Raw genomic sequence first — 17,521 nt, 5'->3', positions numbered from 1 at the left:
TGTTTGGTCCCAGAAGACAATTAGGAGGAATAATCAGGAAATAAGAGTATTTTCTCATTATTTATACGTGTTTTCGACTTTAAAGATTTTAGTTAGCAAAGCAAATGTATGTAAAGAAACTGGGATAATGTTGACTGTGAGTTAGAAATCTCCAATTCAGCCACTTTTCCCCTTGTTTATTTGCAGCCATTTGTTATCTATGACATGAATTCCTTAATGATGGGAGAAGATAAAATCAAGTTCAAACACATCACCCCCCTGCAAGAGCAGAGCAAAGAGGTGGCCATCCGCATCTTTCAGGGGTGTCAGTTTCGCTCAGTGGAAGCTGTGCAAGAGATCACAGAGTATGCCAAAAGTATTCCTGGCTTTGTAAACCTTGACTTGAACGACCAAGTGACTCTCCTAAAATATGGCGTCCATGAGATCATTTACACCATGCTGGCCTCCTTGATGAATAAAGATGGGGTTCTCATATCAGAGGGCCAAGGATTCATGACAAGGGAGTTTCTAAAGAGCCTGAGAAAGCCTTTTGGTGACTTTATGGAGCCCAAGTTTGAGTTTGCTGTGAAGTTCAATGCACTGGAATTAGATGACAGCGACTTGGCAATATTTATAGCTGTCATTATTCTCAGTGGAGGTAAGAATCATCTTTTGATCTTGCATGAAGGAGGGTGGGATGGTGGTGGGCTGACTGAAAGAATTTCTGCTTTCCTTAGTGTTAGTCTGTGTTCCTTTTCTTTCTGAACTTACTGAACTTTTCATGCAGGAAATGCCAGTGGCATAATGCCATGAGAGCGTCACTACATGTAAAATACCAAGAAAGAACATTATAGGTTTGCTGTTTGAAGGCTGTGGGTAACCCAGGTTCTTTTCTTTTATTCTCATAATATTTTTTTCCAGTGAAATCGAAACATGGAAGACAAATGCATTCTTCTCCTTTTCCTTCCTTGTGTTTTCCCCTTCCTTTCCAGAAGGCCAATCGAATCTTTATTTCATTTAAGTAATTGAGATGTATAACTTTGCTTGAGACAATGCTCACTTGGCATAGAGAAAGCATGACTAAGTGTTTTTGGTCAAATTTTGCTCCCGCCCTGCCATCAGTAAGAGATTACTTTGAATTGCTTTCCTCATACCAGGAATCAGGAATCAAGTCTACTGACCTTAGTGTACTCTGTCATGTAGATTCCTCTGACCACTTCCCTTAAGTACCTTTGTGAGGTGGTTGGCTGTGATTATGAATGCAATCTGAACCAGAGAACACACAGCAGAGAAATAAACTGAGTTACTTAACAATTCATTGTATTTTTGGTCTTGCAAGTATGTGATCTAACTAACCAACTCCAAAAGCGAGGTTTTATGCTAAATGCTACTTTCGCTGGCCTCTCACATGTTTCCAAATTGAGTAGAAGAAAGTTTTACTCTCAACTCTCGCCATAAAAATTGTTTTGAAGTGATGAGTTTTCATTACTGAAATGGACTTCAGATGAGCTTTTTATGTGTCTTCTTGAGAATATTCCCTGTTTGTGAAAACTGATGTGTGGCAGGATAGTGGTCCTATAGATATAAGCTGTGTGTAAATGTGCGGGTTATTATAAAGAGCACAATCCACTCTGCAGTCCTTTCTTGTCCAAATACTTGAGAGAGGAATGCTTCTGAAACCAGGTGCATAGTGTATTAGTAATAATAATTATAGCAAATACGTATTAAGTGCTTACCGTGTGCCAGGCAGTGTTCTGAGCACTTCATACACATTCATGTACTTCTCACAACTCAGTGACGTAAGTCCTGTTTTGCAAATGAGAAAACCAAAGCACTGAAAGGCTCCATCACTTGCTCAGGCTTACCCAGGCAGCAAAAGATGGAGCCAGGATGGTGAACTCAGGCAGTCTGGCTCCAGAGTCGGTACCAATACTGCCCTTACAGGATGAGGGTACAGATAGATAACCATATAGCACAGGTGAACTGTGGAGCCCCAAGTCCAGTGTCAACTTGGAAATCATTTAAAAATGTTCTTTTTGGTGTTATGTTTAATATAACAAAAATATACTCTCCAACATGTTTTAATATCTTGACCAAATCTACTTCTTAAACAAATTACCCCTTGAGCCTCTGGGATCTGTGATTAATTCAGCAAAGGAGAATGAGATTCCAGTTCGAAGTTCATTGGGAGAGAAAGATTGAATTTTGAAAAGCCAGATTAGAAAACAAGTTGATATGGTTTAACTAGCTAACATTTTAAGGCACATTTTATTTTAAATGAAAGATAGAAATGTAGTTATTAACATCTGATATATTTCTGAGATTTTCCTAAGCATACGATATATACCATGTTTATATTCCTTTTTTCACTTAATCATTTTCCCATGTCATTACATACTCTTTGTTAATATTTTTTATTGATTTTTTTTAAATAAAAGTAATGCATGGTCATTTTATAATTCAAAATTACAGAAGGTGTAAGTGAAAAGCAAAGGTCTCTATCCTCAGAATAAAATGGGATTAACAAAGTCCTATTTCTCCTACCAAAGAGTTCCTATGCCTGTGCCCAGCATTTTTAATAACTATAAAATATTCCATTTTATAAAGGACCATTCCATACTAAATTATCTCCCTGTTTATGTTTAGGCTACTTATAATTTATTATAAAACCCTATAGAGAAGAATATAGAAAACTGTGTTCTAAATTTTGCTGTAATGAACATTCTTATATGTAAATTTCTGTTCAGATTTCAGATTATTTTCTCATTCTAGGTTACCAGAAGTGGAATTTCTGGGTAGATAGCTATGAACATTTTTAAGTCTTTTCTTACACCATTGCCAGATTCTTTTCCATGAAGTTTGTACCAGTTTATACTTCCCCCACAGATACTAAGGGAGGCATTTGAAATAAGCCATTCAGAGATGCTTAGTTTCTAACCAGAAAAGGTCTAGACAAGAAACAATCGTGATAATTCTGGGCTTTCTGAAGCTGAGCAATGTTGTTTTAGGAGCACATGAGACAACAGTGTGGTTCCATCTAGAAAAATGCCATTACTGCCCATAACTCACAGGCTAGATTATTTAAAAATCAGTGAGTCCTTTGGCCTTTAATATTTTCATTACTAGGTGAAAAAATAGCTGTGTGAATAGCTTGAGTCAATGTAATAGATACTGCGGGATGTGGCTTTCGGTTATGGAAATTAAAGGTGGTAGGTAGCCTTTAAATGTAGATGTTGTGTAAGTGAGTTTCTTTTAGCCTTACAGACTGGCCTTCAGAGTGGCCAATATCTGGATCTCACTGGAGACTCACAGCAAGAGAAATAGGTTAAAATCTTATATCTGAGATTATAATGAGAAGAAAACCCTGTGAATAATTTTAAACTTCCTTAAAAAAAAACCCAGAATTTACCATTGACTAGTTCCCATATCACAAAAGGCAAATCGTTCCCTGATCAGAGTTTGCTCTACCTACAGGCAATAGATAAGAATAGATAAGAATGAATAAGCTGGGCGCCATGTTTGTTCAACACACAGGAATTCAATTCTCTTCTTTACTCAGAGAAGCTGATTGGGTAGATGCCAGAGAAAGAACTGCTCACGTTGCTCCTAGTCCAAAGCCTGATTCCAGTAGGATCAGAATCCTAGTCCTCTGTAGGTGGTGAGATCAATATCCCAGACTGTAGTTTATTAGAGTATGACATATAATTTCTCAATTAGTTTTAATTTTTTTCCTATCCTGGATTTTCCAGGGAGGGAAAACATTCATGTAGGCAAGAGGCTTTGATCCGGTAAACAAATTTCTGATCCTACCTGATCTTAACAAGAGTGATTATTTTCTCCTCTGCACTTTATTCTGAAGTCTGTAGATTTAGTGATTTCAGAAAGAAGGGCTTTTGGCAGAGTTGACCTCATTCTGAGCTAGCCTTAGAATCACAGAAGAGCTTGATTCCAGTGAAGGCACTGTGACCCTTGACTGAGGAAGAACAGGGAGATGGGCATCATGTAAGAGTGGGCTATAAGGAATTGGGGAGATCAAACGGGGGTGGCCCAAGAGGACCTAAAGGGGATTTTTTGGGTGAAAGTACCTGATTTGACCCAACTAAGTATTTGCTGAGGAAACTGGAGTTGCTTTAGTAAGATCACTGTCACTCAAGTTCAACCCTAGAAACTGCTGATATCATTAGATGTGGTACTTCGATTGGCCTGGTGCTTAGCATCTCTGCTGTTTACTCAGCAATCAGACCAAGCTTGCTGAGAAAGTTGACCCAGTTCTTCTTAAGTTTTTCTCCTCTCTCTCTTTCTCCTCTGAGCTTGAGGCAAGAACTGAAAAGAACAAGAACACTCCAGAACCAGACAAAGGACAGTACTTTGTAGCTTTTTAAGAGCATTTCATATACATTCTCTCATTAGATCCTGACAATTCTCTTGGATTTTTATTCTCATTTCATAAGAAGAAAAGTGAGGATCATATACTTAAGTGATTTGTCTAAGATGGAACAACTAATGAGCAGTAGAGCTAGGACTGAAACCCAGATATCCTACCTGTCACCTCCAGGGCCCTGTCTGCCACATACCCTGCCCTCTCCCTCCCTGCTAGTGGGTCATGGTCAACGCCCTCACACTTGCGTTGGTGGCCACAATCTGTGCTCCCCTCCCCATACCCTAAGGTATGGGCCCATCATCCAGAAGTAGTGCTTCCTCTGTAATCGTGGTAAGTAATAGCTTCCTTTGCTCCCTCTGGTCTCACCAACTCGATGGGTGGCGTCAAGAGTAATAAAACTGCCTCCAGCAAGGGCATGTTTGCAACTGGCGCCACAGCATCATGCCAGCCGCGCTAGCAAACTCCCAAAACCTACCCAGCAACCAAAGCCAAGTGTACACTCCAGTGGACTCTTTGCCCCCTTGAGCGTTTCCTGTCTAGTGAGGGAAAGCAAAGGACGCTTCCAGCTGGAACTCTGCAACAGGAAAAAGCCCTTTTTATTAATTCAAAACAGTTTGGAATCCATTATAGTTCTTCCCAAACTTCCAAGATATGGGGGAGGAAATTTAGTGGATTTTACAATATATTTTTCAAGGTAGATTGCTATCGCCTTCCCAGTGACAGAGAAGCTGTAAATATTGGTACAATGGCCACAGATGGCATCCAGCCTCCTCGTTTACCCTCTTGAGTCTGGCTTGGTTATGCAAACCACCTATATGGCAGCTCCTTCTTTTTCCAGCAATCCCAGCCATGTTCTTTCTCTGTGAAGCAGTTTTGGACAGCTGCTCTTGAAGGGATCATGTGCATTTCTGCCGTTGAGTGGGCAGGAGGGAGAATAGGGTGGAAGAAGGGGGGCTTGTTCTCATAGCTGTGCATTTGCAGATCAAGGAAGAGGTGATATTCTATGACAACTGGGTAACTCCCAGTCTTCTCAGGTCAGTAACCTGGGGCCCCTGTTTCTTACCCTTGGTCATGACTATATATGTGCACAGGTATATACTTTTCAATTTGTTGGAATTAGAATAGAATCAAAGCACAGCACCTGGCCCAGAATAGATACTTAATAAATGCTTGTTGAACAAATAACAATCTGAAATAGTAATAATAATAGCTGCCATTTGTTGAATACATCACTGTGTGCCAGAGTGTGTGCTAGGCGCTTTATGTGCGTTCATAATCTTTGTTTAATCTTTCCTGCAGCTCTGCAAAGTCTGTTATTATCCCCATTTTACAGGTGGAGAAAACAGAAGTTTAGAGAGATAAAGCAACTTGCCCAATTAATGGGGCCAAGGTTCAGAGTTTCTCTGACCTTAAAACTGATGCCCTTAATTACTACTGCCTTTTGTGTATTGAGATGTGGAAACATCTCAACTAATTACCTGGGTCTTGGAGTTCTTTGGCAGTTATGAAAAACTACCTATTTCCATATTGTCTCAACATTTTAATCAAGAATTTCCAGGTTATAGTCCAGATATTACTTACTAATATCCAAAGCCCTTATCAAGACACCATTTTTAACCTAACAAAATTATACCCTAGGTTTGAAAATTGCTGTGGGAAGGAATGGGGCCCAGTGATAAGACGGGAGATTGATGCTACATTCTTAAACTTGTTCAGGTGGCATGGCCCCTGGAAATAATGGCACTGTTTGCAGAGCTCCCCACAAAAATAGACGATAGGCTTTAAGTAACTAAGTAAATACATATGTACTTAATCAGATACCATCTTATACCAGGTTCTACTAGAGATCAGTAGTTGCAGAAAAATTTATGAGAGAAATTTAAAATTGTTAAAATACCATCCAGTAACTTAATTTTTCCTGCCCTTTGGATACAAACAATCAAAACGACACTCACCCAGTCGTAGCAGCAGGACACCTCATCCAGCTCACAGACATTCATGCTCCCGGCTCGGAGTTTGAGGAGCTTGGGCTTTGTGAGAGCTCTGCCCCTCTTCCCCTGTCATGACCGCCCTTCACAATCTTGCGGATATTTCCAGCCCATGTGTAATCTCACCATTTTAGCGCAGAGGTATTTCTACAAGGTAAAATGGACCATACAGCTCTCCTCTAGAACAAACGACAGAGTGTACATGCCTGAGTAGACCTATGCGTTTCTTGAGGAAACTCAAGCTTACGGGGCCTCTGATTCTGCTTGGCCAACGGGCCCTCACGTCTCCTTTGTCTGTTAACATCATTAGTACCAGTTAACTGGGAGGAGACAAAACCCAAAATAGTTAAAAACTTAGGTGGTAAAAAGACTATGAACAACAGTAGCCCAACTTTCTTCTGCTCTCCTATGACGGTTAAACATCCAGCTACCTTATCCGTACAGCTTTTTTAGACAAGACTCATTCTGGCGCCTGAGTGGTGAAAGCTGTCGTTTCTCTGACTCTTGCTATTGAGAATGAACAAGGACATCTGATTTCTGATTATGTGGTCTATATCCCCCATCTGTGCCATGACTGTGTCAGAGAGTAATACATTCATTTATTAATTGAAGAATATTGAATGGGCACTACACTGTGCCTCCGTGATGTCTGACGCTCTTCTCTGCCACCCTCTGCTCTTCCCACCATGCTGCCCGTGGGAAAACCCTGTCAAGTGGCCAGGATGGCTCTGAGTAATGACTCAATTTGAGTTATCTAGAAATGCCCCATTAGTTCACTCTTTTCATAACCTTGTGGACTTGGTTTAGACAGAGGTGAGGTATATTTATGAGTTCTCAACTGACTCCCAAATTCTGTAAACCAGAGATCTGTGGGTGGGGCAGGGGATAGGGAGAAGATGAAACGTACTAGAGTCATGTGAGAAACTTAAAAAATACACACACACACACACATACATACACTCCCACAGACTTTTGTTGTTTCTGGATGTAGAAGCATCTTTATCTATGACTGCTTCAGAAATAAAATCTCCTCCTCACCCAGGGCCTAGTAGGCTAGGGTCATTTTAGTGAGCGAGCAAACGATTATATTTGACCTCAGAGGCAGACAAGGGATTGAAAGCCAAACTGCTGAGTCATTCCTGTCACCACACTGGCAGTCTTGGAAAAGGTTCAGTCAGTCAGTCAGTGGGCTGCTTTTTGGAGCACTTTATCATTTTGGGTTCTCACAATGTGTGTTTAAACTCTGGGTGACCTCAGGCAGCCTTCCAGACTGGCACAACTCACCAAGACATTCAGACAGATCATCTGCAAGTGAGGAAGAATGAAACCGAGGACCAACAGAGAGGCCAACAGGTGGTGAAGGAATCATGCGCCCCTATGGAAAGCGCCCGCTTCACAAATACGTAAACCAGAAGAGGCAGGGTGGGGCGCTGGAAAGCTCTGGAATCACACAGACAGCCCGAGTTCAAAAGCCCCACTCCACCAATTAAATTACTAGATGTGTGATTTCAGGCAATTATTTACCTCCCTGAGCCTTAATTTCCTTATCAGTACCCTAAGTAAATGAAATAACATTCTGTGAAGCCTCTGGCACAATGCCTGGGACATGGTAAGCACACGATAAATGCTAATTTTCCTTTTCCCCCTGTGTGATATAATTTGAACTAACTCCTTGCAATCCTGCCAGTCAAATTGCTTGAAATTCCACCAATAGTCATTCTTAAAATCCCTTATTACAATATAAATACCCCTAGGGAGATATCAGCTAATCCCTTTATCAGCTATCATTTTAAGGGGATTAGATTGTGGATTGAGAACAAAACAAAAGAGAAAGAGATACTGGAGGAAGGGGGAGGGGCCTGAAAGTTGAAGGGCGAACTCTAGGCGGCCTTACTGCTGAAGGAGATGGGGACAGCAGCAGTGTGGTGGGTTTCCACACTCCCAGAGTTCTGATGAAGTTAGGGGACATTACGTGTGGAGAGGGCATATTCAGAGATTAGATTAGATCACACCAGTGTTTGAGATCGCGGGTTCTTAAAGACACTGGAAAGGAAGACATGGGGTGGGGGTAGTTGCAGAGAGTTAATACGTGGCCACTTTTTATTTTGGGTTTGCTGTTGGCATTTCTGGGAGTTGAGGAAGCAAGGAAGACTAGTTGGATTAGGAGCACGAGTGTCAGTCTCGATGGGAAAGAAGAAATCATTCTCCATCTTTCCACTCCAGCCTTTTTCCTGTGCCTGCCACCCACCCCCCATTTCCAGTTCTAGTCGGAGCCAGTGTTGCACATCGAAGGAGCAGAAATTGATCTCCATCCCTTGACTTGAGGGAAGAACACAGTGATCTCTTAGTCCTGACACAGAAAAGGGAGCGAACTGTGGCTGAGCTCCAGTGGAGTGACCTCAGAGCACTCTAACCCCAGGGGGAAAGGAGATAGGAAAGGCAAGGACTTCCCATGGGCAGGATGCAAATCTCAAGTCCTGTTTCCATTCTGAAAGACCTGGAGATAGAGCAGAGCCCAAGCTCAGTCCACTGGAGGTGCCACTGAGGGGTGAAAAGAGTTTTTATTTTTGGAGGAAGATTAGCCCTGAGCTAACTACTGCCAATCCTCCTCTTTTTGCTGAGGAAGGCTGGCCCTGAGCCAACATCCATGCCCATCTTCCTCTACTTTATATGTGGGACGCCTGCTACAGTATGGCTTTTGCCAAGTGGTGCCATGTCCGCACCCAGGATCCGAACTGGCAAACCCTGAGCCGCCGAGAAACGGAACGTGCACACTTAACCGCTGCGCCACAGGGCCGGCCCATGGAGAGAACTTTGAACACAGCAAAGAGGAAAGTGCTACCCACCTGGTAACTGGGTAGCTTTGTGTTCTGTGTGTGGTTTGGGAGGCGGCTTTTTGGCTGTGGTAGTTGAGTGCTTGGGATGAGAGGAAGTGGGGTGGAATTGCTACCTAATGGGCAGATAGAAGAAGATATTGCCTGGGCTTGGTTTCACCGTGGTGGTTTCTCCCTCCACCATCCTGGCTAAATGGTGCGTGCAAGTGTTGTGAAGAGCAGTTGTCAAGTGGACATAGGCAGAGAGCATTTATTAGACTATTGTTTAAACAATAGTTTAAACAGGGAAATGTTAGGATGTTAACCCTCTTCAGGGTGGAGGACTCTACCAGAGACAAGTGCGTTCACAGTAGAATGTGCTCGTTACAGGTGATCTTTGTCTGTTGGGTAAGCATGCACAAGATTTCTAAGTTACGTAGTTCCGTTCCCTGATAGCAGCAGTCAACCTCATTTCTCCTAAAATCTTCCCTTGCTCAGACTTCTGATTAATTTAGGCCCTGCTAGGATTCCTAACGCCAAATCCCCAGCAAGGTGCAGTCCCAGGGGTGAAAGGGGAGAAAGATCTGGAAGGTGGTGTGGAGGGATGGCTGAGAAGAAGAGAGCAATTAAGAGAGAAAGAATAGGAAAGATAGAGGGCCCAGGACAATCAGAGAAATGAGAGGAGAAGAAAGGTAGGAGGGAAAAAGAGGCGGGTGATATTATCCTCTTCTACTTTTATAAAGAGAAATAGCTAACTTACTCTGTGTCAGACACTGCTCTAAGCACTTTCCATCTGTTAATTCGTTTAATCCTCTCAACAACACTGTGAGTTGGAATACTATTATGCCTCCACTTTTTAAATGAGGAAACTGTGGCACAGAGAGGTTAAGGAATTTGCCCAAGATTATCCAGCAAGTAAATCTTAAGGTTGGGATCGCAGCTGCTTCTCATTAAACCAGTAGTGCTTGCTCTTGGCTGCATGTTAGAATCACCTGGAAGCTTTTAGAAATATTGATGGTCATACCTCAGGCCAAGTCAATCAGAATCTCTAAAGATGGGACCCTGGTATTAGTTTGCATGTTTTTAATCTCCCCAGATGATTTCAATGTGTAGCCAATGTTGAGAATCGCTGCGCTCGATCAAGTCCCAGTTGAAATTTAAATATGAAAAGAACACATGTGAAACTTTCTTGCATTATTCTTTCCAAGAGGTAGGATGGTGGGCCAGAATTGCTGTGGGCCTTACCAGAGTTTACCAAAGATAAACTTGGCTGAAGTCACAGTTTTGCTTAATGCCCATGATTCTCATGGTTAGATCAGAAAAGTGCCACAGAATCCCTAAAACCATCTTCAAGGATGAGTGAATTTGGGCATCGTGGCTGCTCTGTTTTGTTATTGTTCTTAAACTATCTTGTTTACGTGCATTCAACTACAAAAATGAGAACTTGCCCAAACCCCCAAACATGTGTCTGCATCAGGAATTATTTTCTTGTGCTCCTGAATTTAGCCTCTTACCAATAACCACTCAAAAATCTTCCATTTCCCAGCTGTGTATATGCCACCCCACCTCTGCTTCCACTCCTGACCCCGTCCCTTTGGAAACTGCCTTTATTTGAACAAACACAGAGAATAGTAATCTCTTATAAAGTTCCCTTACCTAACTCATTCTCACCATGACCTTATGAAAGAAATACCGTTGTTGTCTTAAAAATTAATCCCAAACCCAGAAAGATTAGATGACTTGTCCAAAGTCACATGGAAGCTAAGTGGAGGAGAGACAGGACTCAAATCAAGTCTTGAGTTTCCAAATCCGTTGCTCTTTTTCACATGTCTGTGATCTTCGGAAGCAATGGAATAGAGGAGATTGGAGAGGACGTGTAAACAGAAGTGAAACAGCAAGGTGCAGAGTTCTCTAAGGAGCCCCACCTCCCTTCAGTGTTCACCCCACCTGAACGAAGGTCTTCTGTCCAGGGATCAATTTACAGCTGCCCAGCTATCAGACTTCTTTTTTCTAAATGCCCTGGGGACAGTCTTTTTCAGATGAGCCTCCATCAGAAAGACAACAGAGAAATATTGGAAAAAGCTATGACAGCAGCTTCTAGAATAGAGGCACAACCATCCACTTTGGTTTTTCTGCCTCTCCTTCGGGAGACCCTATTGTAGCCATCTGGTTCCTTAACTGAAACACCTCCTGAGAAAATCTGTGCTGGGGAAATGCCTAGCCCAGGTGGGCAGATCCCAGGAGGTTAAAGAGAATTTGAATCTGCTTCAGATAAGCTCTCCACTTAATGGAACCAGATCTGGATAAGATGGGAGCTTTGTAGATTTGCCCATAATCAGCAGTGCTCTCTAATCAATTCCAGCACTGTGTGAATGGAGACCGGAAAGGTTTCTTTCCCAGTTCTTTGCAGCCTGGGGAGTAAGGAATCAGTAATTGACTCCAGCTTCCTCAAGTCCTGGAGTATGTGAGTCAACATGCGCTTTCCCAAAAGGGCCTTCTAGGCAGCCTAGGCCAGTAAAGGAGGTCCCTTGACTCTGATCCTATTCCAGACCTCAACTGTAACCCTCAGCAAGGTGCCGGGAGAGGATCTCAGGCGAGCCTTCTAAGAACAATATCTTAGCAGGCACTGGGCTGAAGGGAGTGGAGAGGGGCGGGAAGGGACTAAGGGCGGCTCTGGGTGTTTAGACAGATTTCTGTGGCACGTTTGTGGGACCATCCTTAGCTCAGTATGGGTTTGACTGTGAGTGAAAGGAAAATGGAAAGAGAAAGAAAAGAGGGGAATAGGGAGGGTCTTGTAGCTGACTGGAGGGTAGAGGGTGGAGAGAAACTCTGAAAAATCCCTTTTGCCCTTGACCCTAGGGATTGCTTAGGACCAAAGAAAGCTTTTTTGCTTTTTAAATAAGCGAAATGTTTAACGTGTGAGCCTGTTAATACACTTTTCTAATTAGGTTCTGAATTTATTTCCCCAGTTTAATTATGTGAATTATGTAAAGGAAATTACAAATAAGAATAAAGCTTAGAACTTTTGAATTAGGGTCTTAGAGATCATCCATCTAGTCCAATCCATCTAGTTCATCTCCTTGCATTTACAGAGGAGAAAATCGAGGCCCCGTGAGCTTAATCAGTTTGCCCGAGGCCACAGAGCTGGTCAGTGAAAGACCTAGAAGTAGAAATACGACTTTCTCCACCCTGCTGCGCTCCGTTTTGCCTTGACTGAGGCTCAGTAAGGGGGACAAATCTGTAAATGATCTAACTTGTCACTGGAGAAAATATAAATCAGTGGCCACAAACTTCAGCCCTTTAGCCAAACTTCATCCCTCACATCATAAAAAGTAACTTGCCAAAGAAGGATTTGAAAATCCAAACCAGATCCTTCTCCACTCCTGGAGGGGCCAGCCCCCTTATAGGGCACCAAAGCCAAGTGCTCCCAGAAACCTGATCCCCTGCATTTCAGGGTTTGCTTGTTTGAACTGTCATGATAAATGAAACCCAACTAGATTAATGTAATCTCTTCAGCAGAAGTTTTGACTCCACTGATGCTGCGCAGGAGGAAGGAGAAGGAGAAAAGGCTCTAAGGCTCGTGCCCCGGCGAGCAGAGGGTTCTAACCAAGCTCCTCCCAGCCCACGGAGGAGCCACATTTAACGCCTATCTTGACACAGAGTGCTGCCGCTTCAGATGCACATGCCTTTGTGCTGCCAGGGGCCTTTGAAATCTGGAACATTTGTTAAGGGGAAGCATCAGCAATCATTAAACTAAAGGCACGAATCCAGGTCCTGGTGTTCCTTGAAGTGTCAGGGGTTTTCTTTATTGCACAGAAACTGTGAGAAAGGCACAGCTCCTCCAGGGGCATGATTCTGTAGGCCAGGACTAAATCATTTGTTTCCTTCTCAGAATCTGAGATTTTTGCTGATGGTTTCAAAATTAAATGCTGAAATTAAAAAAAGAAGAAGAAGAAGAAGAACACTTATTCAAGCCAATGGGATATGTTAGAAAGCTAGGGAAAAAAAATCAAACCAAAGGTAGCTTTCCTTCTGTGATTAAAAAGAACAAAGAAACTTAATTTAAGAGAACGTTTAGAGTTCTGAAAATCCCCCCGAGACTATTCTAATGTTGCCCTCCTGTCCATCACCTCGATGGACAGAGGTTACTGGAGTTTGTTAGCTACAGGAAGACACTGTTTCCAAGAGACTTCTTCATTGTGTAGTGATCCTGCCTTTAGGTTTGTTCACCAACCGGGAGAATTGTACTTTTCAATCTAAGAGTCTTGGCCAGAACAACCTTCTAACTCATTAACTCAGCCAGCTGGGTGCTTGCTGTTCCCACTGGAGGTTCAGAGATGATCAGGACATAGTCTCTGCCCTCTGATACTTCGTGGCCTAGTAGGGGAGATAAACAAGAAGGTCAGTACTTAGAATACAAGGTAATACGAGTTACAAGTATAGCGTTTGGAATCAGACAGACTTAGATTCAAATTTCAGCTCTGCCATTTCACTTGCATTTACTAGCAAGTGGCAAATCTTAGGCAAGATTTAACTCCTTTCTATAAATCTTCATTTTCCCCTCTATAAAGCACTGACCTTAACAGATACATTGTGGATAAAGCCCTTAGTACAATCTTTGGAAAATGGTAAGCACTCAATAAATGTAAACTACTTTTAGATTGATTGAGGGGTTTGTAGGGTGCCTGGGGGTCCAGAGAAAGCAGATTGGAGGAACAGGGAAGAAGAAGGGATAACGTCAAGGAATGCCCCCAGGACATAATGATACGGGCTATGTTTTGAAGAATATGTTGAAGTCAGTAAGATGGGTGAAGGGAAGGTAAGCCTGTTTCAGGCAGGAGGAGCAGAATCTGCCTAAGCACAGAGTTGTGACAGAACAGAGGGCGTTTGAGAGACTCGGTGTGGAAATAGCTCAGTATGGCTGGAGTGAAGGGATAATTACAGAAACTGGGGCTAGAGGGTGAAGGTTATTAAAAGGTAAGTTAAAATTCTTAAGGAGTACTTTAGTTTACAGTGATGGGAGAGAAGAGTTAAAATTAGAAAAAGAGGGTGAATAGCCTTCAAGAGCTAAAATTTAGAATCAATGCAAGGTATCCAGTGAGTGTCCTGAATGTTGTACATAAACCCTGCACCCCTCTGGTGAGCCTGAATGAGAAAAGCTTATATTCTACCACAATGCAACAAAAGAAATGAGAAATTAGAAAATAAAACTTAGAAAACAAAAACAAACACCCAAACTTTCCCCTTCAAAAATTGAAAACATTCTTCTGTATAACTCTTAGATTAAAAATGAAATCAGAAGAGTGAGACAGACTGTTTAAAAAAGAACTATGAGAGTCTTATTTACAAAGCCTATGGTATGAAACCAGAGTGACACACAGAGGAAATCTTAGAGCTTTAAATGCATCTGTCAGCAAACAAGAAATACTCAAACTCAACGAATGAAGCATTCAACTCAACTAGAAAAAGAGAAAAAAATAAACCTAAAGACAGTTAAAAGCATGAATTAGTTAAATTGAAAACAAAATGCAATTTTTAAAAACAGAGTTGATTAATAAAACCAAAAGCTGCGCTTTTTTTAAAAAACAAAAGGTAAATAAGCCTTTGGAAAATCAGATTTCTAAATGAGAGAATACACAAATAAAATGCATTCAGTTAACGGGGTATAAATAGAAATAATAGGAAATTTCAGATTCTAAGAGAATATCATGTAAAATTTCATTCCAACATAAATTACTAAAATTTTACTTATAAGTAGTAGAAAGCCTGAAGAGATAAAAACTATAGAAGAAAAATTAAAGATAGTTAAAGATTTACCACCAGGCTCAGCTGGTTCTGCCAATGAATTCCTAGAAACTATCAAGGAAGAGATCATTACTATGTAGAAACAGGAGGAAAACTTCACAACTTAGTCTATAAGGCTAGGTAACATTTACTACCAAAATGGGCAAAGGATGGCACAAAAAAGAAGACATTGGACCAATCTCTTACAAATTTAAAAACCCTAAATTATTAGCATGTGAGTTCAAGGATGTAAGGAAATCTATTAATAAAATTCACTATTCTAGATTAAGGTAAAATCATATGGTCTTCTCTTTAGATAAAATTTAGATAAAAAATTTAAAAGCATTTGATTAAATGCAACAGCATTCCTGACTAAAACAAATTAAAAACTTTAAAACTCTTGGAAAGCCAGGAGTAAGATATGTCCACCATAATCCATAGTAAACATCATACTTGTGGTAAAGCATTAGAAGCATTTTCTTCAAGGTTAGGAATAACACAAAAATGTCTCCTACCACTACTATTGTTTAATCCATATTATAGGTAATAGCCAATGCACTATGGCAAGAAAAAGAAATAGGAGGTGTAAACACTGGAAAAGAAGAAATAACTAAAACTGCCATTATTTACAGATGTAATTGTCTATCCAAAATAGAACAAAAAATCCATCCTAAAAACTATTTGAATTGACTGGAGTTCAGGAAAATGGAATAGATCAATACACTAAAGTCAATATTTTTTTCTAAAATCAGCAGTGATATATTAGCAAATATAATGAAAAAGAAGTATAGAATACTATAAAGAAGTAAAAGTAAAATAAGTAAAGGATATTAAAAAGTATTTAAAGATAAATCTAACAAGATCTGCATGATGAAAAACATAAAAAGCTTAAAAGTAATTTAAGCTCATCATTTAAAGTTCAAATATGGAAAATATAAAGAAAAAATGAAAATCACCTACAAGCTCACCACTCAGAAGAAACTGGTATTAAAATCTGGGGGTCTATCCTTCCAAACTGTAACAGTATTTAAAAACTATGTCTTATCTCTTTGAAAATGTGTATTCTATATTAAGCAAAAAAGAAGACAGAGCTTGTTTCAAAAGCGTATTTAAAGCTGTAGTGAGAAAGTAAGTAGAGGTTATGAAGTACAGACTCATCAAGAAGGAACAGAAGTGGCAGATGAGGTTTCTGAGTGGGTGGAAACAATGGCAGAAGAGTCCTCACCCTGGGGAGAGGATTGCCTTGCTACCATGTTGTGTCGACTGGTTCCACAGAGTTAGTCCTGGTCAGGAAAGGAATGCCCCTGGAAAAAGCTGTGGTGGTCTTGATTTCATTCCATCCTCCTGTATACAGTTCTTGCCTGCTCTCTACTTAGCCTCCTTCCCCACCTTATTTTAGAACCAAAGCAAAACAAACCAACAGAAAGACAGGTGAGTAGTTTGGCTGACTATGCCTCAGATGTGCGACCCAAGAATTCTGTAACTGAACCTCCTGTTCTTCTGCTCTCCCAGACCGCCCAGGTTTGTTGAATGTGAAGCCCATTGAGGACATACAAGACAACTTGCTGCAAGCCTTGGAGCTCCAGCTCAAGCTGAACCACCCCGAGTCCTCTCAGCTCTTCGCCAAGCTGCTCCAGAAAATGACAGACCTCAGACAGATTGTAACAGAACATGTGCAGCTATTGCAAGTCATAAAGAAAACAGAGACAGACATGAGTCTTCACCCACTCCTACAGGAAATATACAAGGACTTGTATTAGCAGAGAAGTCCTGATTTGCTGACAACGTCCCCTTTTTCCAATTGCACTATTATTTTGAGGGAAAATCTGACACCTAAAAAATTTACTGTGAAAAAGCATTTTAAAAAGAAAAGGGTTTAGAATAATAGATCTATTTTATGCTTATTGTTTATAAAGATACATTTACAATTTACTTTTAATATTAAAAATTACCACATTATGAAATTGCTGGTTGTATTTGAAGACTGAGTCTGATGTGTGCCCCACCCCGTCCCTCCTGGCTTTTTTCCCTTTTATTTCCTTCTCATTCTTCCCTCCCTTCCTTCCTTTCCTTGCTTTTCTTTCTTCTTTCTTACACTTTTTTAAAAAATGTGAATGGAACTGCTGATCAACTTTCACAGTAAATTAATTTCTTACTCTCAATGTATAACTTCTCTGAACCCTCCGTCTGCTTTAACAGTCACAACTAAGAAGGGAAGGAGCACCTCAGGACCAAAAGCTGCTCCAAGCAGGTGTTTCTTAACCTGGATGTGCTAACTTGGGGCACATCCCTGCCAAGAATTCAATCTTCCACAATCTCAACCAAGATTTTCGCTCCCCAGCAGCAGCCTACTAACAGGATATCACGGTAGACACAAATACCCGGTGGCAAGTATTAACTTCTAGAAGCTGTGGGTAACACAGAAGCGTTCTAAGATTTGGTAGCTACCTAAAAGAACTTACAACTGAACTAAGTAGAAAAGAATAATCTTTCCTAAAAACAGATTATGATACGCAATATAATCATGTGCCAGATGAATGGTTCAGGCTCTTAAGTACTCTAGGAGTTCAAAGAAA

At 41.0% G+C, this 17,521-nt stretch overlaps 1 protein-coding gene across 8 annotated transcripts in view; it reads left to right on the top strand.

Annotated features, from left to right (window-relative positions):
* PPARG (peroxisome proliferator activated receptor gamma) overlaps positions 1 to 16,909 on the top strand; it is a 130,356-nt gene extending 113,447 nt beyond the window's left edge. For all 8 annotated transcript variants that reach the window (XM_070238428.1, XM_070238429.1, XM_001492430.5 and 5 more), the window contains 2 exons: positions 187 to 637; positions 16,458 to 16,909. In XM_070238428.1, coding sequence (XP_070094529.1) covers positions 187 to 637; positions 16,458 to 16,705 — 699 coding nt within the window. In that variant the 3' untranslated portion in view covers positions 16,706 to 16,909. The remainder of the gene's footprint in view (positions 1 to 186; positions 638 to 16,457) is intronic.
* The last annotated feature ends 612 nt before the right edge of the window (positions 16,910 to 17,521 follow it).

This window comes from Equus caballus, chromosome 16 (assembly GCF_041296265.1).
Source record: "Equus caballus isolate H_3958 breed thoroughbred chromosome 16, TB-T2T, whole genome shotgun sequence".
NCBI lineage: Eukaryota > Metazoa > Chordata > Mammalia > Perissodactyla > Equidae > Equus > Equus caballus.
The sequence above is the reverse complement of the archived record's forward strand: the minus strand, read 5'-3'. Positions and strand labels throughout refer to the sequence as shown.